The 26,223-nt window shown below is 43.4% G+C and overlaps 1 protein-coding gene across 1 annotated transcript in view; it reads right to left on the bottom strand.

The window, feature by feature from the left end:
• Positions 1-26,223, bottom strand: part of FAT2 (FAT atypical cadherin 2) — a 71,841-nt gene that overhangs the window by 4,476 nt on the left and 41,142 nt on the right. The window contains exons 14-20 of the mRNA XM_006150827.3: positions 25,322-25,536; positions 23,077-23,214; positions 22,347-22,490; positions 20,981-21,178; positions 15,698-16,508; positions 10,546-10,691; positions 4,758-5,199 (exon numbers count right to left, since the gene is read on the bottom strand). Coding sequence (XP_006150889.1) covers positions 4,758-5,199; positions 10,546-10,691; positions 15,698-16,508; positions 20,981-21,178; positions 22,347-22,490; positions 23,077-23,214; positions 25,322-25,536 — 2,094 coding nt within the window. The remainder of the gene's footprint in view (positions 1-4,757; positions 5,200-10,545; positions 10,692-15,697; positions 16,509-20,980; positions 21,179-22,346; positions 22,491-23,076; positions 23,215-25,321; positions 25,537-26,223) is intronic.

Raw genomic sequence — 26,223 nt, 5'->3', positions numbered from 1 at the left:
CTGGTGGTTTGAACCCCAGACCCAGAGGCTTGAGAGACACACTGGGCACATGTGTGCAAGTGCCGCAAATCCCAAGAGGAGAATGGAGGAGAAGGGATTGTGGTGTGGCCATCCCTGCTGAGGGATGATTTCTCACTTTGCCTCTCTCTCTGATGAGTGCACTCACCCTATAGAAAATTAAAACAGAGTAAAAAGCACCATGCTGGGCCTTGGTGACCTGCCGAGCGAGAACACTAGGCCTCTGCCCTCTAAAAATTAGGAAACAGGCAGAGCAGGAGGAGCAAAATAATAATAAGAGTAGTAACAAACACTTATTTAGCGCTAGTCAGCAGGCTAAGCATCTTCTTGTACTAGCTTGTGTGGCCCTCATGAGGACCCAGAGCTGCTACAATCATCGGGTGGCAGGTACGAGGTGGTGGATGAGGAAAGGAGACACAGAGAACATGGCATGTGCTCAGGGCCGCACAGCTAGCAAATGGGGTTCATATCTAGACAGTTACCTATAAAATCAGCATCTCTGTAATTATAATAAAATTAGTTTTTTGGGTTTTCTTAAGAGAGATTTTTGCTATCGAGTACATGTGCTCTCCAGAGAGACAGAAAGCAAGAAATTACCCCTAAGGGGCGATGGCCATGCTGCAATCCCTTCTCCTCCAGTCTCCTCCTGGGATCTTGGCCACACATGTGCACATGCCTGGTGTGTTTTAAGCCACTGAGTCGGGGCTCAAATTGCAGTCAACCATGTGGGAGTCCAGCTATGTAACCATTATGCCATCTGCTGGTCCCAAAGGAACTCAAACCACACAGCGTGGCCAACCTAGTGAGGAGCTAGGAGAGCAGAGCTTCAGGGTCTGAGCCTCAGGCAGTGTGAGCCACATGTAGCAACTTCGATTCTGTCCTCACAGCATGGGCAAGGGGACACTTCCGACCAGAAGAGGCAAGCACTCTGCTGAGATCTACATTTCATAAAGGTCTCACTGTTGCCTGCTGGGGGACAGAGGGAGAGAAAAGCCAAGAATAACAGGGAGGTGGCTGGTATCATAGGAAGAGTAAGAGATAAGCCAGCTGTGGTGTGGTGGTTAGGTGGCTGGATCCCACCTGGCCAACAGGACGGTTCCAGTCCTAGATCCAGCAGCTTGAAAGATGTGTCAGGTGCATGTGTGTGCATGCCCAAAATCCTAAAAGGAAGGAGAGATGAAGGATTGCAGCATGACCATCTCTCATTAAGGTGCTTTCTCACTTTTCCTCTTTCTCTCTGTTTGCCCTCAGGCAAAAGTTTTTAAAAAGGGAAAAAGAAAGAAAAGCCAAGAGGTGATGGGGGCTTAGGTCAGAGTAATGGCAGTGGGGATGGAGAGAAGACTGACTCCTTGGGTATTTTGCAGGTAGAAATGACAGTACAATTAGCCAGGCAAAATTCAGAAGTGAGATGTCACATGTGACATAGGAATCTCATGCATGGATGGTAAGGTGTAAACTGCTGTGGCCACTCTGAAAGCAATTTGGCCTGGTTTTATTAGAGTAATTATTCACATACCTTGGATATGTGAATTCCACCTGCATGTATGTGTGAAGGAAACACATACAGATTCATAAGGAGACCATATGATGATGTACACTGCAGCACTATTGATGGAGATGGGAGTTATTTCTGGGAGAGTGGAGAGGGAAAATGTGTGTGCACACCATGGAGTATTGAGCCACAATTAAAAGTAATGAATAAGAATTGCTCACAGCAGGAGCCATAGCACGGCATAGTGGTTACATTGTTGGACTCCCACATAGTCAACTGTGGTTCGAGCCCCAGACATGGCAGCTTAAAACTTACTCCTGACACATGTGTGTGTGTGTCCCAAATCCTGAGAGGAGTATGGAAAAGAAGGGATTGCAGTATGGTCATCCCCCTGGGGTGTGATTTCTCGCTTTCTGTCTCTCTGTTTCTCTCTGTCTCTCCAGTGAGCACATGTGCTCTGTAGCAAAAACCTCTCTTAAGAAAAAGAATCACTTATGGCAGCATGATGAATCTTAAAAATGGGGGACTAAGTGAAAGTGTGAAAAATTACAGACCACTTACATAAATTAAAATTCAAATACATATGAGCTAAAATTCTTTGCTATGTAAAGTAAATGTTTGTGGAAAAATATAAAATAAAAACAAGTTGTAATAAAAAAAATCAAATACATGAAAAAGAGTAGTATACATTTGACAAAAATTCATTTAGAAACTTTAAATGGAGGTCAACTGGTGGTGTGGGGTTAGGGTGGCTGGATTCCACATGACTGACTATATGGCTCAAATTCCAGACCCAGTGGCTTGAAAACCATGCTGGACACATGTGCATGCATACCCAAAACCTGAGAGGAGAATGGAAGGGAAGGGATTCTGGTGTGGCCATCCTCCCTGGTGGGCACTTTCTCACTTCCCACATTCCCCCCGCCCCAACCCATCCCGGTGAGTTCATGCACCCAACATCAAATTAAAAACAAAATAAAACAAAACTCTTTAAATGGACAAAGCTGTGCTGGCTCAAACAGGAGAGTGCCCCTGCATGGTGGCTGGGGCTACATGGAGGGTCCGGCTTTAGTTCCCAGGCCAGCTTAGCAGGCCAGGAGCATGCCTGCCATCCTGGCTATCTGAGAGGCTGGGACAGGAGGGCCATGACATGGTTAGATCTTGTCAGAAATACTCATCTCTCTCTCTCTTTCTCTCATCAAACAAAACAAAGTTTAAATGTTTGCCCCTGGAGCTGGAGGAGAGGAAAGGAATGACATCTAGATTAAAGGAGAACCAACAGACTTCGCATAGACCAACAACATTACAATGTGAGTAACTCAACTCTACATCCTAGGTTCTTCATCCGCCCAGAAAGTACAAAGAAAGATAGTTCTTGTTGAAGGAGAAAGAAGACTTCTGGCTTCCTCTAGTGTAGACCTAGCAGATCCCAACTTGATATGAGATAGAGAAAGAAGACATGAAACTTGGTTTCGGGAAGCAGCAGTTCTCCACTAAGATCTCCACCCTGACAAGTCTCTCCTGCTTGAAAGCCACGTGACTTTGGGCAACATACAGATTCATAAGGAGACCATATGATGATGTACACTGCAGCACTATTGATGGAGATGGGAGTTATTTCTGGGAGAGTGGAGAGGGAAAATGTGTGTGCACACCATGGAGTATTGAGCCACAATTAAAAGTAATGAATAAGAATTGCTCACAGCAGGAGCCATAGCACGGCATAGTGGTTACATTGTTGGACTCCCACCTAGTCAACTGTGGTTCGAGCCCCAGACATGGCAGCTTAAAACTTACTCCTGACACATGTGTGTGTGTGTCCCAAATCCTGAGAGGAGTATGGAAAAGAAGGGATTGCAGTATGGTCATCCCCCTGGGGTGTGATTTCTCGCTTTCTGTCTCTCTGTTTCTCTCTGTCTCTCCAGTGAGCACATGTGCTCTGTAGCAAAAACCTCTCTTAAGAAAAAGAATCACTTATGGCAGCATGATGAATCTTAAAAATGGGGGACTAAGTGAAAGTGTGAAAAATTACAGACCACTTACATAAATTAAAATTCAAATACATATGAGCTAAAATTCTTTGCTATGTAAAGTAAATGTTTGTGGAAAAATATAAAATAAAAACAAGTTGTAATAAAAAAAATCAAATACATGAAAAAGAGTAGTATACATTTGACAAAAATTCATTTAGAAACTTTAAATGGAGGTCAACTGGTGGTGTGGGGTTAGGGTGGCTGGATTCCACATGACTGACTATATGGCTCAAATTCCAGACCCAGTGGCTTGAAAACCATGCTGGACACATGTGCATGCATACCCAAAACCTGAGAGGAGAATGGAAGGGAAGGGATTCTGGTGTGGCCATCCTCCCTGGTGGGCACTTTCTCACTTCCCACATTCCCCCCGCCCCAACCCATCCCGGTGAGTTCATGCACCCAACATCAAATTAAAAACAAAATAAAACAAAACTCTTTAAATGGACAAAGCTGTGCTGGCTCAAACAGGAGAGTGCCCCTGCATGGTGGCTGGGGCTACATGGAGGGTCCGGCTTTAGTTCCCAGGCCAGCTTAGCAGGCCAGGAGCATGCCTGCCATCCTGGCTATCTGAGAGGCTGGGACAGGAGGGCCATGACATGGTTAGATCTTGTCAGAAATACTCATCTCTCTCTCTCTTTCTCTCATCAAACAAAACAAAGTTTAAATGTTTGCCCCTGGAGCTGGAGGAGAGGAAAGGAATGACATCTAGATTAAAGGAGAACCAACAGACTTCGCATAGACCAACAACATTACAATGTGAGTAACTCAACTCTACATCCTAGGTTCTTCATCCGCCCAGAAAGTACAAAGAAAGATAGTTCTTGTTGAAGGAGAAAGAAGACTTCTGGCTTCCTCTAGTGTAGACCTAGCAGATCCCAACTTGATATGAGATAGAGAAAGAAGACATGAAACTTGGTTTCGGGAAGCAGCAGTTCTCCACTAAGATCTCCACCCTGACAAGTCTCTCCTGCTTGAAAGCCACGTGACTTTGGGCAAGTTCCTTCACTTCTCTAAGTATCCCTTAGAGCCTAGCAGTTTCCAAAGCTATAAAATGAGCTATTTATGGCTTTCTTCCCTCCCTCCCTCAAGAGCTGTGGTTAAGGAACATGCTTTGTAAACTCTACAGTGACATATGATTGCTAGCTCAACATGTCATGGTCTTTTCAAAAGTCTTCTGAGATAAACCTTGAGGTTCCCCCCCACACCCTTACCTGACCCCTGGGTCTGTGAGCACATCCCACCATTGAGGCATGGGTTCTGGCTGCAGCCGTCACTGTGGACGCAGCACTGGGTGAGAGCTTGCCTCTCCAACAAGCCTGTGACCTTCTTGCCATGAACCAGCAGCTCCAGTGCCTCTCCATTGACCATAACAGCATCCAAGCAGCCTTCAAAGCCCCGGGAGACATTTGAGGAAGAATGAGAAAGGACAAGGCCACCCAACAAGAGGTGTCTCTCTGATATGAGACCTTGGCAGTTCTCTGGTATGGCAAGGGAGGCATTGCCCATATTATCAACCAACAGGCGAATGGAAGTGTCCATCTCCTCTACCAGTATGGAGTGCCATTCTTGGTCATTCACATGGCGCTGGGAGGATAGGTTTCCATAGAATCCACCTGGACAGCGGTATTCCAGCTGGGGTATTCCATTTGTTAGCTGCAAAGAAAACCCAGACGGTCATTAGCAAAGCTAGAAGTCCTAGCAAACCTGCTAACAGGCCACCAGTTCAAAAAAAGTTTGTATTTTCATGGGCCAGAGGGGTAGTGTTTAATAATGTGCAAGGATGTTCTAGACAGTGCATTGTAGAGCATAAAAGCTCTCGACGTCCTCTTCTATGGTCTCATGTAGCCCTCATTAGATCTATGAAATGGTCTGGGGTGACATTTCTATTTCACAGAACAGAAGAAACTGAGACCCACAGATACCTTCTGATAAAAACCCTGTATTTTTGATCCTTCTTCATGAGTCTGTCTACTATTCCACACTCTTGAACGATGGCCTTAAAGAACTTTGAGTCTCTCATTCCCACTCTTAGCCAGCAGTCCAGTAGCTCTCTAAAAACAATCTATAAAACATTCCCAGGGGATCCAAAAGGAAACTATTTTCATAATTCTCCTAAGACATCATTTGCCTGTTTTCCTTTGTTTTCTCACAAGGATACAGTAGTTCCTCAGACATGTGCTATTACAACGGATGATTGTAGAAATAGCTGTGAGGAACCAACTATCATCCATTCAGCTGGACATGAGAGACTTACACAAATGTAAAACAATGCCACCCTTCTCCTTTTCTTTGTTTCAGAAAAGTGTATTTTTTAAAAATAAATATATGGTATTGATGTGAGCATGTAATGGGGTTCTTGTTATTTTTAATGAATGAATACATAAATATGTTTAAAGTTCTCAGTTTTAATTTTTTATTATTAATTTTAAAATTATTATTATTTTTTTTTAAATTTGATATAGGGCACATGCACTTACCAGAAAGAGAAAGCGAAAGAGGAAAAGAGAGAAAGCAAGCTGCCAGGTCTGGGACTAGAACAGCAGTTGGCCATGTAGGAGTTCAGTGCCTTAACCACCATGCCACGTGCTGGCCCCTCAGTTTTAATTTTTAATACTGAAAATGCCTACAGCTGTTATCTGGGATCTTCAGTAATTTTTTAAGAATTCAAAACTTTCTAAAAATTCTGAAAATCACTTGGTTAGAATATTTGTTCATATTATCTCCAAGAAATGGGATCAAATACTCTTCTAGTCACTTTGAGTTGGATAGAATTTTTAGTGGGAAAAATTTGAAGGAAACTTAGTGTTTCCCAAAAGTTGGTGATTTGTATATTGCCTTGCTGGTCTTTGCCCTGGTTGAACACTACCTATACCTTAATACTATTATGGTAAATCAAGAACCAATATCACTTGTCTTAAGAAAGGGGAGTATCGGGGTTGGCTGGTGGTGAGCTGGTTAAGGTAGCTGGATCCTACATAGCTAACTTTGTTATTTGAGTCTTGACCTAGTGGCTTGAAAAACACGCTGGGTGCATGTGTGTACCCAAAATTCCTAGAGGAGACTGGAGGAGAAGCAATTGCAGGGTGGCCATTCCCCCTGTGGAGTGATTTCTCACTTTCCCTCTCTCTCTCTCTGCCTCTGTCTCTTTCTGGTGAGCACATGCACCCTTTAGCAAAAACTAAAACTAATAATAATAATCAAAATGTTTTTTAAAAAGAAAGGGGATTGGAATCAGCAGATGGTGTAATGGTTACATTACTGGACTTTCACATGGCCTATCATGGTTCAAGTCTAGGACTTCAGAGGCTTGAAATTCACTCTGGGCATGTATGCATGCATGGCCAAAATCCTGAGAGGGGAATGAAGGAGAAGGGATTGTTGCATGACCATCCCCCCACGGGGTGATTTCTTGCTTTCTGTCTCTCCAGTGAGTGCATGTGCCCTATAGCAAACATCTCTTAAAAAAAAAAAGAAAGAAAGAAAGAAAAAAGAAAGAGGGACCAGAAGATAGAGTAATGGCTACATCACTGGACTCCCATGTAGTCTACCATGGTTCGAGTCTTGGGCCCAGTGGCTTATACTCACACCAGACGCATGTGCGTATGTGCTCAAGATCCCAAGAGGAGAATGGAGGAGAAGGAATTGCAGTGTAGCCATTCTCCCTGGGGAATGAGTTTCACTTTCTGTCTGTCTATCTCTCTGTCTTTCTGGTGAGCGCACACACCCTATAGCAAAACACCTCTCAAAAAGAAAAAGAAAGAAAGAAAGGAAGGAAGGAAGGAAGGAAGGAAGAAAGAGGGACCAGCAGTTGGTGTAATGGCTATATCACTAGACTCTCATGTAGTTGACCGTGGTTTGAGTCCTGGACCTGGTGGCTTAAACTCACACCAGGCACGTGTGCATGTGTGCCCAAGATCCTGAAAGGAGAATGGAGGAGAAGGGATTGTGGCATGGTCATCTCCTATGAGGGGTGATTTCTTGCTTTCTGTCTCCCTGTCTCTCTCTTTCTGGAAAGCGCATGCACCCTATAGCAAAAACCTCTCCAAAAAAGAAAGAAAGAAAGAAAGAAAGAAAGAAAGAAAGAAAGAAAGAAAGAAAGAAAATAACAAAAATAAATGAGACTTAAGTGAAATATTGTAATGAAATCATTCCTTCAGATCTCAAATCTGTTGGTCTTACCGTCTTGTCATTGTCTCTCACCTCTGAAATGTCCTCTGTTCTCCTTTAGCTAAAATTCCACAGTCAATCCTCATAACCACTTTCTTTATATACTCCTGATATCCTGTCTCTCTTACTTCATAGAACTCACTTGTTAAACCCCAAACTATGCTAAACCTAACTCTCCCCCTGCTCTATACAGACAAGGAGTTTAACATTGCTGGAGAAAAACCCACAGCCTTGTTACTCGTCTTTTAATTTCATGACTGCAAGTCTCAAATGAACTCAGCTCCCCCGCCACCATATTATCTTCTCTAGCCCATTCATTCTCCCAGATGACTGTTTATACAGCTTTCTCTCTTCATATCCCTTCCACCTTCCACCTTGTCCTCATTCTCAGCTGATGACTCTTTCCTACTAAAGCCAACAGATGGGAACTTGCAGGCACTCTCACCATAACATCTACCACCTTGGCTAAAACCAGTATTCATTAGGTCTCACCTCCTCACCTCCCCAAAGGTCAGGTGATACGAACTATCTCTTCCCCTACATCTTTGTTTTGTTCATTCTCTACTGAATCATCTCTCTCTCTCCATTTTTTAAATTCCCCTAGAAGATATATGCACTTCCCAGAGAGAGACAGAGAGTGGAAGGAGAAAGTACCCGCCATGGGAAATGGTTACCCAGCAATCCTTTCTCCTCCATCTCGCCCTCCTTTTAAGATTTTAGCCACACACACACACACACACACACAGAATGTTCCTCAGGTCATTGAGTTCAGGACTCGAACCACATGGTTGGCCACGTGGGATCTAGCTGCTTTAACAACCAAGCTATGAAGCTGGCCCATTCTCTTCTGGATGATCTCAATAGGCATACAAGAATGTTGTTATTGGTCTAATCTTTGGAAAACAAATTGCCTTAAACCCTATTCTCCTGTTAGATGTCACTTTCCTGTTTCACTCCTCCTTTGTAACCAACTTCCACCTCCTCCCCCCACTCTCCACTACACTGAAACCACTGGTGTAGGGTATTCAGTGACCTCTGTGTTGCCAAATCCGATAGGACTATCACTTCCCATTTTACTTGGCCTCTCAGCATCTTATCACCAGCTGAGCACTCCTTCCTCTCCATACACGTTTTTCCTCTGGTTTCCTGAATATAATGCTCTCTTGGTTTTCCTCCAACACTAGTTGTTCATTTTCAGTCTCTTTTTTTGGATTCCCTCTTGTCCCAGACCTCTCAATGTTGGGGAGGTCTTAAGGATTAATCCTTGGTGATCTCATCTAGTCTCCTGGCTTTCAATCCTACGTACGTACTTAAGGTTCCCAGACCTTCACCTTCAGCCCAGCTCTCTCACACCATGAGACTTGTTTATCCAGATCCACATGGAGGTCTACCAGGCACCTCAAACTTACACAACCAAAACCGAACTCCTGATCTCCACCCATTTTCTAGGTCTGTTGGCAGTAACCTCATTTTTCTACTTGCACAGGCCAAAATCTCACTTCTTATGTTTTCTCACACCACTCATTCGAGTCACTGGGAAATCCTATTGGCTTTACCTTCAACATTGTTCTAGAACTTGACAATTTCTTCAAGTTCTATTGTCGTCATTTGGTCTAAACTACCACCCTCTCCCACTCCAATCATTAGAATAGCTCTTGGCTGGGTCTCTCTGCTTCTGTTCTTGTTCCACTAAAATCTGTTCTCAGCATGGTAGCCATGATCACCCTTTCAAAATATGTCAGATTACTGCAAGTGTATGCTCAAAACCTTTTAATGCCATTTATTTTGCTCAGAATAAAAACCAAATTTCTCACAAGGCCTGTAAGATCTACAGATATGCCCCTATCCTGTCACATCTCTGATCGTAACACCTACCACTACTGTCTGCCTCATTCACTTCAGAGGAGTCACACAGAACTCCAGGCTGTTACTCAAACATTCTGATTGTTCTCCTGCCAAAAGCATTTTGCCTTGCTATTCCCTCTGCCTAGAACACTGTTCCTTCCGGATGTCCACATAGCTGACTTTAATTATTGCTCAACTCTCACCTTGATGTATTTTATTTAAAATCTCAACTCCCCTTACTCCTGATACCCCTTAACTTTTTTTTCCCCTTTTTTCACATAGGACTTGTCACATTTGAGAAGAGTCTATATCATTTTTTCATGCATTTTGTTTATTGTCAGTCTCTCCCCTATAAAATGAAAGCTCTAAGAGGGAATTTTTTTATTGTCTTATTCACTGATGTGATCCAAGCACGTAAAACAGTCCCTGTTACATGGTAGATGGTCAGTAAATAATATGTTAACTGGACTAAATTTAGTTAACATATTATTAAGTTAACCAAAGTTGACTTTCTCTTATCAAAATTGAGACTAGCACATATGATGGAGGTGTTAAAATCAGGCAACAGATTTCATATATGACATCATCACCTAAATGACACCATCAGAAAATTAATATTTTCCATGTGATTCATGTGGTTTTATGCTAAATTTTTCATCTTGAACACTCCCAGTGATAGGTGGCCCCAGAACCTTAGAAACACTGCTCTCTAAGTCAGCAATAGTGACCAAAGCATGAGGGCTAGGTGGCCTCACTCATCTCTCTTTCTATAGTCAGAGGCTGTCTCTTCTCCTACAGAGCAGGCAGTCTCTACTATGGTTGTCCTTGGATATGTATCTCTAGGTAGGGTGGCTGCAGCCATCCAGGATACCCAGCATCCTTGAAGACCATGCAAGGATTTCTTTGCCTGAAATAGGCCTCTTGACTATCATCCCCCTCCACCTGCCCAGCCTGGGATGCTCACATGAACTCTAGCACTCGCCTTACCTTCAGGGAAATTGATGCTGTCTCATTGGTGAACAGGACAATGGCCTGTGGCTGGAGCGTTTTCAGATAGAAATGGATATGCCATTTCCGAGCATCTGGGGGCCTATACCGTATGTAGCTCTGACCACCGAACCTTGTGGCAGTACCTGTGAAAGCAACCAGAAGTGTCACACCCACTCTAAATGGTCCTCATGGAGTCTTTGGACTAACTTTGTCTTATTTAGCCTTTGGGTGCAAGCGGGTCCCTGCTCATGGTCTGTGTATAAAGAAAATAGCCTTGGTAGCGGGTTACTTTTCCAGGGTCACATAGCTAGACTGAAGCCATAACCATGTACAACTTTTTTTTTTGGTCACAGGAATCTTCTACTGTAGCTCTGAGCCTGGGTGGGGCTCTATGATCTTAAACTATTAGGAAAATAAGAATCAAGCCAGAAACATAATCAACTCCGTATGTGGAAATCAAAACTTTTATCCTTCAGGGACCAGCAGTTGGCATAATGGCTATGTCGTTGGACTCCCATGTAGTTGCCCGCGGTTTGAGTCCCGGACTCGGTGGCTTAAAATCATGCCGGGCATGTGTGTGAGCATGCCCAAGATCCTGAGAGGAGAACAGAGGAGAGGGGATTGCAGTGTGGCCATCCCCCCTGGGGAGTGATTTCTCACTTTCTGACTCTCTGTCTCTCTCTTTCCGGTGAGCACACACACCCTATAGCAAAAGCCTCTTAAAACAAAAACAAAAACCAAACCAAACAAAATTTTATCCTTCATAGTTTCTATGTTATTTCTGACATCACTTAGGGAAGAAGGGGATAGAATTATAGAGGACTTTGCTTTGGGACTACAAGGGTTTTGGTCTTAAGATATATCCTTGTCTCTGTCCAAATGTAGTCACTTGGGTAAACAGTTCCCAAATGAAATGCTGTTGCAAAGTCAAGAATCACTCTATATTAAAGAAGGGGGGTGGCAGATGGTGGCACAGTGGACATTCTGTATGGCAGAGTGAGAGGGTGATTGGTTCATGTCCAGAGATCTTCCTGAGCATGCCAGGCATGCACGTGTCTAAGATCCAGGTTGGCCAAGACTGGGTGAAGACTGTGGAGTCCAGACCCAGTCAGAGGTGCTATGTCTCATTAAGGAGACAAATAAATAGGCTATTAAAGAAAAGAAAGAATGGGGAACATCGATAGAGACTGTAGCCTAAAATTTCTGCCAAGGCCTGTATCCTCTACTTTTTCAGCAAGTGTTAATGCACAGCTCCATAGAAGGAGTCTGAGACTTCACCCAAGCTTGAGTTTCTCAAGTTTACTTGACCATGGAACAGTTTTCTGTGGGCCACCCTTGGAAATAGCATTCTGTGGAACCCCCTTTGAGAAATGCTGTATTATAATAAGCACTGCTATTCTCTAATTTTTAAAAAAACACCCTCAGGCCAGGCCTGACACAGCAGTTAGGCAGTCTGCAGAAGAAGCAGGAGCCCATATGGCTGAACAAGGGTTTGATTCCCAGCCCAGGTTTGTGTACATGCTTGCATGCCCAGGATCCTGAAGGAGTGGAGAGTTGAAGAAAGAGAGATTGCAATGTTGAGGAGTACCCCTGGAGGGTCCATGTATGCATGCTGTGTTTGTGCTGTGTGTGTGCACATGTGCCCTCTGGTAGAAAAAATATCTACAATAAAGTTATTTTAAAGTTTTTAGAAATCCACCTTTCCTGGGACCAGAAGATGACATAATGGTTACACCGCTGGACTCCCATGTAGTCAACTGTGGTTTGAGTCCCAGACCTGGTAGCTTAAAACACCCCTGGCACATGTGCGTGCATGCTCAAAATCTTGAGAGAAGAACAGAGAAGGGGTTGTGGCATGGCCATCTCCCTTGGGGGGAGATTTCTCACTTTTTGTCTCTCTGTCTCTCTGGTGAGTGCACACACCCTATAGCAAAAATCTCTCAAAAAATAAAATAAAATAAAATACACTCTTCTCAAAATGAGCTCAGTTATTAAATCCCAAGGACCTTGGTAGAAATATGAGTTGTCAGGGAGAAAGATGAGTAGTATACATCCCAAATGCCTGGCGAAGAGGAAGGAAAAGAAGGAATAAAGGTCAAAAGAAGAAGAAGGTAGAACCAAGAAGACTGAGACAAAATGGATTACAAGATCCAAAGATTCTCTCACACCAGAAACCTAAAATTCTCAGACACTGGCAATTCCACTGCAGTAGGTCATTATTGGAGGGGATATTGAAATAACTTAGACCCTGAATTCCCAAGCTTGGCTGACCAGCAGCAGTAAGAGATTCTTTTGAAATACAGAATTCCAGGAACCAGCAGTTGGTGTAATGATTATGTTGCTGGACTCCCATGTAGTTGACTGTGGTTCAAGTCTTGGACCCAGTGGCTTAAACTCACGTTGGGTGTGCGTGTGTGAATGCCCAAGGTCCCGAGAGGAGGATGGAGGAGAAGGGATTGCGGCATGGCCATCTCTCCTGGGGGGTGATTTCTCGCTTTCTGTCTCTCCCCCCCAAAAAAAAGAAAAGAAATACAAAATTCCAGACTTTCCCCTCAGAGTGTCTGATTTAGCATTGGGTCATCAGAAAAGTCATGACATATTTTTCTGTTATTTTTTAATGCAAAAATGTGATGACCCAATAGTTCTGGGTGGCACTTAGAAATCTCTGTTCTGAAAAATCTTTGCATGGTAGGTGTAGTGATTGGAAGGGTGCCCAATGGAGGCTTCTGGGATGTTGGTCATATTCTGATTCTTGATCTAGGTGCAGGTTACATAGGTATATCTGATTTGTGAAAACTTATTAAGTATACATTTACGATGTATGAATTTATTTTCTGCATGTCCTATTGCATTAAAAGGTTTTTTAAAGAATTATTTTATTTTATTTATTATTTTAGTTTTAACCAGAGAGAGACAGAGAGAGAGGAAAGGTAAGAAAGCAAGCCACCAGGTTCTGGACTTGAACCACGGTCCAACATGTGGGCATTCAGTGCCTTAACCACCACTCCACATGTTGGCCCCATAATAAAATGTTAAAAGCAACAACAAAAACCTTTCCCCAAGTGATTCTAGTGATCAGTGATCCTGTCTAGCATTTGTCAAAGTGGGGTACTTGAACCTCCTGCTTCAGAATTAAATGCCAACTTCAGGGCTCACTTAAGACCTTCTAAATAAAAATATTCTGGAGGTGATGAACAGTAGCAGTACACTCCCCAGGTGATTTTGCAGTGTTCAATTTTAGACTTGGCTATTTGATGTTAGATGGTCAAGAGAGAGCTTCCAGCCATCACAGCTTTCGCTGTGGCAGAAACAGGAAGTAAGAAACACCGAGAAGGAAGTAGAGTAGCTCACCCAGCCTAAATCCAGCAGCCCCTGCAGCAAGTTCCCAAATTTCCAAGGAAAGAACTTCCTTTATGCAAACTGAGTGGACCCATAACAGGCCAGGCCAGACCAGGCCAGGCAGGCGCAATGGTGAGCTATAAGTAAGGCCACTTTCCTTTTGCCAATGCTCCTGAGCTACTGTGGTCTCAATGACAGAGGCACTGGTGAGCCTTGGAAGACTGAGTTCCTGAAGCACAAGGTGAGGAGTTCAGGCTTTAGAGTGAGACACACAGGTATCTGAATAACCAGGCCTTCAATGGCAACTACAGTTTCAATAGTAGGTAAGAGTAAGGACCCTCCACTGTAAGGTTGTGGTGACACCTAATTTAGATGACTTATCAGCAGGCTCCTTATAGTAACACTGCTACATGTGAATGACAGTCACCACTGATCCAGGGCCAGCCATAGGTTAAGTACTTTAATGCCTACTATGTAATTTACTCCTCAGACCAACTCCAGGAGGCAGATGTTATTATGTTCATTGTTTTGTAGAGGAGAAACTAAAGCTCACGGTTGTAACCCTCCAAGTTTAGACTCCCGGTAAATGATGGAGGTAGGGATTGAAGCTGAGCTGAGTCTAAATCTCGAGCTTATAACTGCCAGGCTATGACAATCATAGTAGCATATTAACTCGCATTTGTTGAGCATTTCTATATGCCGGGCACTGTTCTAAGTAAGCCTTGATATTTAATAGTAATCCCTACATCAGCCCAGCTCGAAGGCACAGAGAGGTTAAATAATGTCTTGAAGTTACCTAGCTAATAAATGGTAGAGCTGAGATTTGAACCCAGTCAGTCCAGCACCAAGGCATATGATTTTAGCCATGATGTTAAACTGCCTATTGTATTTTTACTGTTATTTTCAAAATTCCAAAGGAATCAGGTATTACTCCATGACTAGATTTAGTGAATCCATTTGCCCGTGTCTTATGGTGGCCTGAACCTTTAGCCTTATTATATAAGCAAAGCAAGTAAGACTATGAAAGATAGGCTTTGTATGTCCCCACTCAGTATATGCCGATTATCTGTGTCCTATGGCAGAAACTGAAAATTGGGAAGGTAGAGTAGCAGGAGGGCAACTGTAGATACTAGAAATAGTAAGGATAAGGGTAATATAGGGATGAGTAATAGAAGAAGGGAGGGGAAGAAGAGAAGAAAAAGAAATATGCTTAATTGACAACAATGAAAAACTATTTGCTGTTAATGATGTATATAGTAACGTCTTTGTCTTGACAGTTATGCATGGTAATTGTGCTGGAAAAAGAAAGGTTATATGCTGTAAAGCTATATGTGATTAAATGCACTATAAAAGCATTAATGGCACAAAGAGGTGTGGTATTATCTGTTGAAGATATTTTGTAGTTTTATCAACAGTACTAGGGAGAAGTGTTCACCTGTTGAAATATCCATTTTGTAAGACAAATAATAATGTGATAGAATGTATGGAAGAAAATGAAATGAAAAAAAAAAATCTTCCCTTGAATTTCCCCCATAGAACCCCCTGAACACCCCATGCTTAGTATCAGACAATTATCTGTTGAAGATATTTTGTAGTTTTATCAACAGTACTAGGGAGAAGTGTTCACCTGTTGAAATATCCATTTTGTAAGACAAATAATAATGTGATAGAATGTATGGAAGAAAATGAAATGAAAAAAAAAAATCTTCCCTTGAATTTCCCCCATAGAACCCCCTGAACACCCCATGCTTAGTATCAGACAGGCTGAGCCCAGCAGTGTGGGCCATCCCTAGGAAAGACCACTTCTCACCATTGCAGGAGCAGTTCCTCTCCAGGTGGTGCCGTGGGGTTAGGATGCTGAGCCTGGCCGTGCTGTACATGGGCCCAACCTTGGGGTCCAGGTGCACCGTCTCTTGGCAGATTTGACCCTGGCAGCTTGGTCCTTGGCAGGGCACCACAGGCATGGCTGATCTCATCTGAATTCCCACCGAGTGCTCCATCTCTTTGGCTGAGCGAGTGATGATGGATGCCAGCTCCTGGAGCTTGTAGACGGTTCCAGAATGCCCTTCAAAGACCAGAAGCACATCCACACCAGCCATGGCCTCTGCAGGCTGAAGGCTGGCCAAGTGGATGTTGGCCCTTTTGATGTCCAGCTTGTTGCTCAGAAACCTCTGCAGGTTCCGCCAGTGGTCACTCAACAGATCCTCTGGGGTCAGTTGGTTGATGCCCATCCACAGGGCGTGCTGCAGAGCCTCCCGTCCCATGTGCCACACATGGACATGGACCCCAGCAATGGTGGTGAAGGTCCCATCGCTGACTGTAACATTAAATGAATAGCGGCCATGAGGAAGTCCCTGAGCAGCGATAATCTTGCCATCTGATGTGCCCACTGAGAAGCGCCTGCCCAAGGTCTCCTCTCCCATGAGGCTGTAGGTCAGCATGTCCTGGGGGTCTCGGTCTGTAGCATGGATTTTGCCCACCATGCCACCCTGGAACTCCTCTTCGCTGATGGTGATGAAGATTTCCAATGGGAGGGCAGAGGGCGGGTAGTGACTCCGCTCAGTGACGTGGACTCTGACAGAGGTGGAGGATGAGAGGGAAGGCATGCCGCTGTCTGACACCTATGGGGAGAACCAACACTGTGTTACCCAGAAGAACTGCAGTGCTTTGTGGCTCACTAAGGCTGGCTACCTCAGGGAGCCATGTCTCTCCGCCCCATACTTTACTTGAGGGCAGGCTCAGCACATTGTCACATTTGGGGGAAAAGTTCTAACTCCAAAGGCACTGGTATGTAATATAGATTTTCTGAAGGTTTCTGGAGGATGGAGTAGGGAGTTACATCTCATACCACATTGAACTTTTTCTGAGCATCTTTCTAAATCTCTCCAACCACAGACTTGGGCTACTTCCTCATGAACTTCCGTCTTCTGTCTCTTTCCTCAAGTCAGTGGTCAGAAGTCTCTTAGAAATTCCAGTGCACATCCTTCCTTGACACCCAGCTTAGTCTAAGAACATTCTCTTTGGGATTCCCCTTTACTATGTGATTGGAGTGGGAGCGAGGGTTCATTCTTCTGGTCAGTTAGCAAGTGTTTATTGGGTGCTTCCATGGGCCAAGCCCTCTGCTGTACTAGCTGACATTCACTGTGCTAATCACATTTATATGCTTTAAATAGATTATTATATAAGTTAATGTGCAAATAAAGCCCCATTTTACTCCATAAACCTGTCCTGCCTCCCGCTCCATCTTTCCTGTCTCATAATTGGCACTACCACCATCTATATTGGAGCTGGCAATTTGTTTGTCATCCTGGTTCTTCTCTCTTCTTTCTACTCTCACATCCAGTCCATCACAAATCCTTGTCTACTTAGAGGCAAAATCTATCCCAAGCATGACATATCTTCATTATCACCTCAAAGTCTCAGCACTTCTATCTCCAGGTTGGATTACTTCTCACTTATCTCCCTCACCCACTTGCTATAGAACTTCAAAAGTGAGACTTCTGAGACACAAGAAGGGTTCATTTCCTGTTTGAAAACTTAACCACTTCACATTGCATTTAGATTACAATACAAAAGTACACCAAGGCTTATAATTAGGATGACTGTATGTCCTGGTCTGCCAAAGACAGTTTTGATTTTTACCTGTTGTGGATTTATTATCACCTATTAATTATTTCTAGCACCTGTCATGAACTGAATGTTTGTGTCCCTTTAAATTACTACATTGGAATTTAATTTAACGTAATGGTATTAGGACCAGCAGTTTGCCTAATGGCTATGTTGCTGGACTCCCATGTAGCCAACTGCGGTTTGAGTCTCAGACCTGGTGACTTAAACTCATGCAGGGCGTGTGTGCATGCTTGCCCAAGATCCCGAGAGGAGAATGGAGGAGAAGGGAATGCAGCATGGCCATATCCCCCCCGGGGGTGGGGGGGAATGATTTCTTGCTTTCTGTCTCTCTGTCTCTCTCTGTCTTTCTGGCGAGTGCATGTGACCTATAGCAAAAGCTATATTATTTCAAAAAAATAAAAAGTAATGGTATTTAGAGGTGGGGCCTTTGGGAAGTAATTAGATCATGACAGTTGAATCTTCATGAATGGGATTAGTGTCCTTGTAAGAAAAGGCCAGAAGCTAGCTCACTCTCTTTTAATTGCGTAAGCATACAAGAAGTCGACAGTCTGAAACCTTGAAGAGGTTACCATTCTGGCACCCAGATCTAGATTTCCAGCCTCTAGAAATATAAAAAGTAAACTTACATTTTTTAAGCCATCCAGTCTATGGTATTCTGTTATAGCAGCTCAACTAGAGTAAGATAGTGACTCTCATTCTCAAAAGGTCGCAGTTTGCTTAACAGACATTTATGGAATATTTTATCCAACAGCTATAGAATACATATTCTCCTCATCAGAGCATGGAACATTGTCCAGGATAAGCCATATGTTAGGTCATGAAACAAGCTTCTAAAATAAAAATCATGTTTTATTTCTTTATTCTAGAGAGGTGATTTGCTCAAGTCACAAAGCTACTAAATTGAGTATCTTTTCTGACCATAATAGAACAAAACTAGAAGTCGATAACAAGAAGAGTATTAGAAACTATACAAATACATGGAAACTAAATGACATGCTCCTGAACAACTGTTGGGTCAATGAAATTAAAAGAAAATTTGGAAGCAAATGAAAATGAAAACACAATATAACATAATCTATGGAATACAACAAATGCAGTACTAAGAGAGGAGTTTATAGCAATAAGTGCTTACATTAAAAATAAAAGATTCAAATATTCTAATGATGAACTTTAAGAAAGTTCATGGGAAAATGCGCAGTTCAATTCCAGAGATCTCCCTGATTATGTGTGCCCATGATCTGGGACTGGTGAAGACTGGGGTGGATTTTAACGTAATGGTATTAGGACCAGCAGTTTGCCTAATGGCTATGTTGCTGGACTCCCATGTAGCCAACTGCGGTTTGAGTCTCAGACCTGGTGACTTAAACTCATGCAGGGCGTGTGTGCATGCTTGCCCAAGATCCCGAGAGGAGAATGGAGGAGAAGGGAATGCAGCATGGCCATATCCCCCCCGGGGGTGGGGGGGAATGATTTCTTGCTTTCTGTCTCTCTGTCTCTCTCTGTCTTTCTGGCGAGTGCATGTGACCTATAGCAAAAGCTATATTATTTCAAAAAAATAAAAAGTAATGGTATTTAGAGGTGGGGCCTTTGGGAAGTAATTAGATCATGACAGTTGAATCTTCATGAATGGGATTAGTGTCCTTGTAAGAAAAGGCCAGAAGCTAGCTCACTCTCTTTTAATTGCGTAAGCATACAAGAAGTCGACAGTCTGAAACCTTGAAGAGGTTACCATTCTGGCACCCAGATCTAGATTTCCAGCCTCTAGAAATATAAAAAGTAAACTTACATTTTTTAAGCCATCCAGTCTATGGTATTCTGTTATAGCAGCTCAACTAGAGTAAGATAGTGACTCTCATTCTCAAAAGGTCGCAGTTTGCTTAACAGACATTTATGGAATATTTTATCCAACAGCTATAGAATACATATTCTCCTCATCAGAGCATGGAACATTGTCCAGGATAAGCCATATGTTAGGTCATGAAACAAGCTTCTAAAATAAAAATCATGTTTTATTTCTTTATTCTAGAGAGGTGATTTGCTCAAGTCACAAAGCTACTAAATTGAGTATCTTTTCTGACCATAATAGAACAAAACTAGAAGTCGATAACAAGAAGAGTATTAGAAACTATACAAATACATGGAAACTAAATGACATGCTCCTGAACAACTGTTGGGTCAATGAAATTAAAAGAAAATTTGGAAGCAAATGAAAATGAAAACACAATATAACATAATCTATGGAATACAACAAATGCAGTACTAAGAGAGGAGTTTATAGCAATAAGTGCTTACATTAAAAATAAAAGATTCAAATATTCTAATGATGAACTTTAAGAAAGTTCATGGGAAAATGCGCAGTTCAATTCCAGAGATCTCCCTGATTATGTGTGCCCATGATCTGGGACTGGTGAAGACTGGGGTGGATTGTGGCATCAAGACTTTGTTGGGGGTAGTGTCTCCTCTCTCTCTTCCTCTCTCTTAGTCATGGAAGAAATAAATAATAAGCATTACAAAACTTCTTTAAAAAAAAAAAAGAAGCTAAAAAGGCAAGACCAAACTAAACCCCAAATTAGCAGAAGGGAACTAAATAATAAAGGTCAGAGCAGAAACAAATGAAATTGATACAAAAACACAAAACAAAAGATCAACAAAACAAAAAGTTGGGTTTTTAAAAAGATAAACAAATTTGCAAAAACTATTAGCTAGACTAAGAAAGACAACCCATATAAATCAAGTCAGAAAAAAAAGTGACACATTACAACCAATACCACAGAAATCTGAAAGATCACTATAGACTGTTATAAACAACTATCAGCAAACTCAAAAACCTAGATGAAATAAAAATGTTAGGTACAACCTACCAAGATTGAACCGGGAAGAAACAGAAAACCTGAATAGATCAATAATGAGTAATGAGATTGAACCAGTAATAAAGAACAAAGAAAAGTCTGGGGCCACATGGTATCATTGCTGAATTCTACAAAACTTTTAAAGAAGAACTAATACTAATTCTCCTAAATTATTCCTAAAAATGGAAGCAGAAAGAACCTTCCCAAACTTATTCTACAAAGCTTATATTACTCTAATACCATAAAGTCACAGTTTGGACCTCAAATAATTTGGTCATTCAAGTTGTGTCCAGCCATCTTGGCTTAATTCCCACTATTGCCCATTATGCTCTGAACACATTGGGTGCATCTTGGATCACTTCATGGTTCATTCCAACTGAAGATCTCACTCATCTTGTTCCTGCCTGGGACACTTTCCTGCCCACTTTCAGATGATTGGCTCCTCTGGCCTCTATACAAGTCACCTCATGGGGGTATCCTTCCTCTGAGTATGTGTGTCCCCTGTGCCTAACACATCATAAATGTCCCATACGTTTTCTTCCTAATAGTAGGAACACTGGCGGTAGCATGTTTTCTGTTTTCAGTCATACACAGAGGCCCAGCACAGTTCTCACCTCAATCTGAAGTTGATACCATTCCTGAACCCTCCGGCTCAGGCTTGCAGTGGTCACCAGCCATCCATCTGGGGTCACTCGGAAGGCAGAGCCAGTGTTTCCCTTGGTGATTCGGAATGAGTAGGGGGGACCATTCTCTGGGGAGTCTGGGTCACTCAGGATGAGCTGTAGGACTTTGCTGCCAATGGGGGAGTTCTCCTGAGACCAAAGACAAGAAACCAAAGGGAAAATGAGCCTCAGTGTTTCCTCCAGATCCTCTTATTTGGGACACACCCTCAGCACTCTGACCATTTCCAGAGCCAGACCTGGACCTTGAGTTAACATTCATTCATGCTATCTATTTTCGGGCTAGTTGTTGACTTTTCAGTCTAGATCAGGAAGTGCTGGGTCTTAGACGCCAAGCTTACTGGGGCTGGAAGGGTCCTTAGAGACTAAAGGTCAACCCCTTTATTCTACAGAGAAGTGATTTGTCAAAAGTCACACAGCTGAGGAATCATGTATTACATTAGTACCTGGGATACATGTGGAAAATTTGTGATTTCCAGGGTCAACTGAACATACACACATGGTTTTTCTTTTCTTTTTTTAAGGGGGCTGGTTAATCCTTTTTCCTCCAATTCTCCATCCTGTCAGGATCCAGGGGACATATGTATACCCCTAGCATAGGCCACTGTGGCCAGGACTCCAAGCCTGGGAAGTATATAGGACCTGGCTTCCTCTGTCCAACTTAACTGCTAAGCTATGCTTGAGGTTTCTTGCTTTGAGGACCAAACCACTGGGATAGCGGAAACAGTTTGGGATCTAGAAAATCTCATGTGCTTAAATCTCACGTTTGCTATGTCTACCTATGACACATTTCTTTTTTTTTTTTTTGGAGAGATTTTCACTGTAGGGCGCATGCGCTCGCCAGACAGACAGAGAGAGACATAGAGACAGAAAGCGAGAAATCACCCCCCAGGGGGGATGGTCATGCCGCAATCCCTTCTCCTCCATTCTCCTCTCGGGATCTTGGGCACGCACGCATACGCGCCCGGCGTGAGTTTTAAGCCACCGGGTCCGGGACACGAACCGCGGTCGACTACGTGGGAGTCCAGCGACATAGCCATTACGCTAACTGCTGGTTCCCCCTATGACACATTTCTGAATCTCCAGTTTTTAAATCTGTAAACTTACCTCCTGTGACCACCGGGTCCCAAATGAATGCTTAACACAGTGCCTGATTATTTTTAATCCCACACTCTATAATCCCTTTCAGCAGTCAGTGTTGCCTTTATGTCAGTTGCAAGGTCACAACCACAGACCAGTACCTTTTTCTGGGAGACAAACAGTGGACTGGCTCAGGGTGCTTCTGGAGGCTCCAGCTTACCTGGACAGTGGTGCTGTAGTTGAGCTGGAAGAATCTCGGTGGGTTATCGTTGACGTCAACCACTTGGACAGTAATGTTGGTGTCCTCGTGCAGTGGGGGCTGCCCGCTGTCTGTGGCTCGGAGCCTCAGGGAATAGCTAGAAGTCTGTCACAAAATTCCCAGTGTCGATTTAGCAACAAAACCCCTCACTTCTGGCCCCTTGACTCACTGCTAATGTTTACAGAAGAATAAGATGAAGATACTTTCTTATGCTCATATCTCCTGCCCACATATAGCATTTTAGGGCTCGGTTTCTGGAGTCACGCAGAAATAGGTAGAATTTCCAACTCGACCATTACTAGTTAGGAGACTGTGAGAAAGTGACTAAATATATGTGGGGGGTAAAATCAGGACCCACTTTCTGGGATTATCACGAGGATCAAAAAGCAACTTCATGTAAAGCAAAGGGCCTGGCACAGAGCAGGTGCTCTATAAATGGTAGCTCTTACTGTGGTGGTCTAATGATCTCCTGCCAATTATGAGAAGCAGCCTGAGCTCCTCAGGGGAGTTAAGGGTCACTCAGTCTCTCTCCTGCCTCTAGCTTCATGGTCCATAGAACTCCCTCAGAGAGCTCTAGGCAGGACTGAAGAAGTGTCAGGATGGGGTGTTGACTGCAATCCACCATCTGCACCTGCAACAGGGCCATATCCCTGCTCTGCTGAGTTCAGGTTGGGCTCCCCACATGACTCACCTGTTCCCAATCCAGGGCCTTGGCCACTTGTAGCTCCCCTGTCTTCGGGTGGACGGTAAAGTGCCCGAGCTGGTTCCCTCCCACCAAGCTATAAGTAATGGCACTATTTAGAGGTCCGTCTTCATCAGTTGCTGACACCTGCAGTGGGCAAGGGGGGTTGTAAATGCAGGAATGAGAGGGATGAGAAAGGAACCTTGGCACCTGAGAGTGTAATAGGTACAAATATATCTCTGCTCCAGTGACTGCTGGGGAGTGTGTGTGTGTGTGTGTGGGGGGGTCTCCTTACACCACAGTCTTCTGTGCCAAAGGAATCTCTCCATCTACATCCTACTGTGATTTCAGTGTGCCGTGATTCATTCATCCAGTCACTCATTTACTCATATTGACAGGATGGTAGAGCCTGTTCTTAGAGGTGAACAATGTGCCAAATAAAGATGCATGCAGGGAGTTTAGTGTCTAGTTTTATAAGCAATTCTAAATTTGGAGGAAAGTATGATCAGCTTCATGAGAGCATGGAGAACACTATGCTATATTCCATCTAGAGTGATTAGAAATGGACTTAGAAGCCTGGAAGAAAATCTTCTGGGAGTAGAGTGGGCATTTCAGGCAAAAATACCAGTTAGAGCCCAGAGGTGTGAATCTTGGGGAAAAGCACATGTACCTGTGTGACCGGAGCATTGTCACATGTCGGGGGTGGAAGGAGAGAGCACAGGAACACAGAGTGAAGGGGTGTCACAGAGACCCCCGAGTGTGGGCATATGCAGGTTGGCTTTACTCCATCAAAGGAAGAAGCAATAGAATATTTAAATGCAAATAGATATCATTTGATGTCTGCTCATCCTCACACACTGGCACTCCACGTCACTAACCGTGCCCAGGCGCTTCCCAAGCTCTGGAGTCTCTGGCAGTCCTCTGAGATCTATCTCTTTTATATCCTTTCCTATCAAGGCTCACCTATCCTGTGCCCCATTCTATCAGTATCCAATCTCATCAAATGGTTCTCAGATAATCTGTCAGGAGAGATGGTGTGGCCCAGTAGTTACAAGTTCAAAGTCAAATATACTGTGTACTAATTTGATAAATTAATCCATGCTCACTGATGATTTGGGTCTTCGGGTGGACGGTAAAGTGCCCGAGCTGGTTCCCTCCCACCAAGCTATAAGTAATGGCACTATTTAGAGGTCCGTCTTCATCAGTTGCTGACACCTGCAGTGGGCAAGGGGGGTTGTAAATGCAGGAATGAGAGGGATGAGAAAGGAACCTTGGCACCTGAGAGTGTAACAGGTACAAATATATCTCTGGTCCAGTGACTGCTGGGGAGTGTGTGTGTGTGTGTGTGGGGGTCTCCTTACACCACAGTCTTCTGTGCCAAAGGAATCTCTCCATCTACATCCTACTGTGATTTCAGTGTGCCGTGATTCATTCATCCAGTCACTCATTTACTCATATTGACAGGATGGTAGAGCCTGTTCTTAGAGGTGAACAATGTGCCAAATAAAGATGCATGCAGGGAGTTTAGTGTCTAGTTTTATAAGCAATTCTAAATTTGGAGGAAAGTATGATCAGCTTCATGAGAGCATGGAGAACACTATGCTATATTCCATCTAGAGTGATTAGAAATGGACTTAGAAGCCTGGAAGAAAATCTTCTGGGAGTAGAGTGGGCATTTCAGGCAAAAATACCAGTTAGAGCCCAGAGGTGTGAATCTTGGGGAAAAGCACATGTACCTGTGTGACCGGAGCATTGTCACATGTCGGGGGTGGAAGGAGAGAGCACAGGAACACAGAGTGAAGGGGTGTCACAGAGACCCCCGAGTGTGGGCATATGCAGGTTGGCTTTACTCCATCAAAGGAAGAAGCAATAGAATATTTAAATGCAAATAGATATCATTTGATGTCTGCTCATCCTCACACACTGGCACTCCACGTCACTAACCGTGCCCAGGCGCTTCCCAAGCTCTGGAGTCTCTGGCAGTCCTCTGAGATCTATCTCTTTTATATCCTTTCCTATCAAGGCTCACCTATCCTGTGCCCCATTCTATCAGTATCCAATCTCATCAAATGGTTCTCAGATAATCTGTCAGGAGAGATGGTGTGGCCCAGTAGTTACAAGTTCAAAGTCAAATATACTGTGTACTAATTTGATAAATTAATCCATGCTCACTGATGATTTGGGGGTAGAGGGTGAGATAAAGAGTCCACCTTGGAGTTTGTGCCCCATCAAAGACAAAGTGGTGGTTTCTTACTGTGAGGATGATGTCACCCACGATGGCATTCTCTAAGACTCTCGTGTCATACAGCTCCTGGGGGAATCTGGGCCGGTATTCGTTGACATCGGTGATGTTGACCACAATTGTGGTCATGTCACTGAGAGAGGAAGAGCCCTTCCGGCTGCACTCAATGGACAGGAAGTACTTGGGACTTGTCTCAAAGTCCAGGCTCCTATTGACATATAGGATTCCTGGAAAAAAAAACAAGAGGTGGTGGCAAGGAGGCAGTTGGAACCACAAAGGCAGAGGAATGAGGGGTCCTGAGCCCAGGCCCAGGAGAGGCAGCTCAGCAGGGCTAGCAGAGACAGTTCTTCTCCATCTTCCCCCCTTTTACTCCCCTCTTTGTTGTCCTCTTTCTTGTTCCCCCCCCTCTCCCCTTATGTCCTCTCATTTTCTTTATTATCATTCCAAACTATTTATATAGTATTTCATTTAAATATCATTTAAGTCTGTGATGCTAAATTTATCTCATCTAGATCTATAATAACCCATGCAGCAGGAACAACTGTGATTCCCATTTTCTAGATGAGTCAGCTGATGCTCTGATAGGTAAGTAACTCAACCAAGCTCTCCCAGCTAGTAAACGCAAAGACCTTACATTAGAATCTTCTAACAATCAAAGTTTTGAACAAATTGTTAGGGATTGACTTATTCTGAACACTGGAAAAGAAAAGAAAAGAACACAGATTTATCTTGCTGTTCCTGGATAGCCAAATAGTGGTGAAAATTCTTTCTTATAAAAGAATTCCAGTTAGTAAATGAGTGAAGAAAGATAGGATTAGAAGATGACCACTTTGCAGTCCCTAATGAAACAGTATATCTAGGAAATAATCAGCAATAGTTGCTAGAACTACTAGAGGAAAGGGTGATGATATCTT

The sequence above is a fragment of the Tupaia chinensis genome, unplaced genomic scaffold (genome assembly GCF_000334495.1).
Source record: "Tupaia chinensis unplaced genomic scaffold, TupChi_1.0 Scaffold000301_1, whole genome shotgun sequence".
Classification (NCBI taxonomy): Eukaryota; Metazoa; Chordata; class Mammalia; order Scandentia; family Tupaiidae; genus Tupaia; species Tupaia belangeri.
Note: the sequence above shows the minus strand (reverse complement) of the source record. Positions and strands in the feature narration are given on the sequence as shown.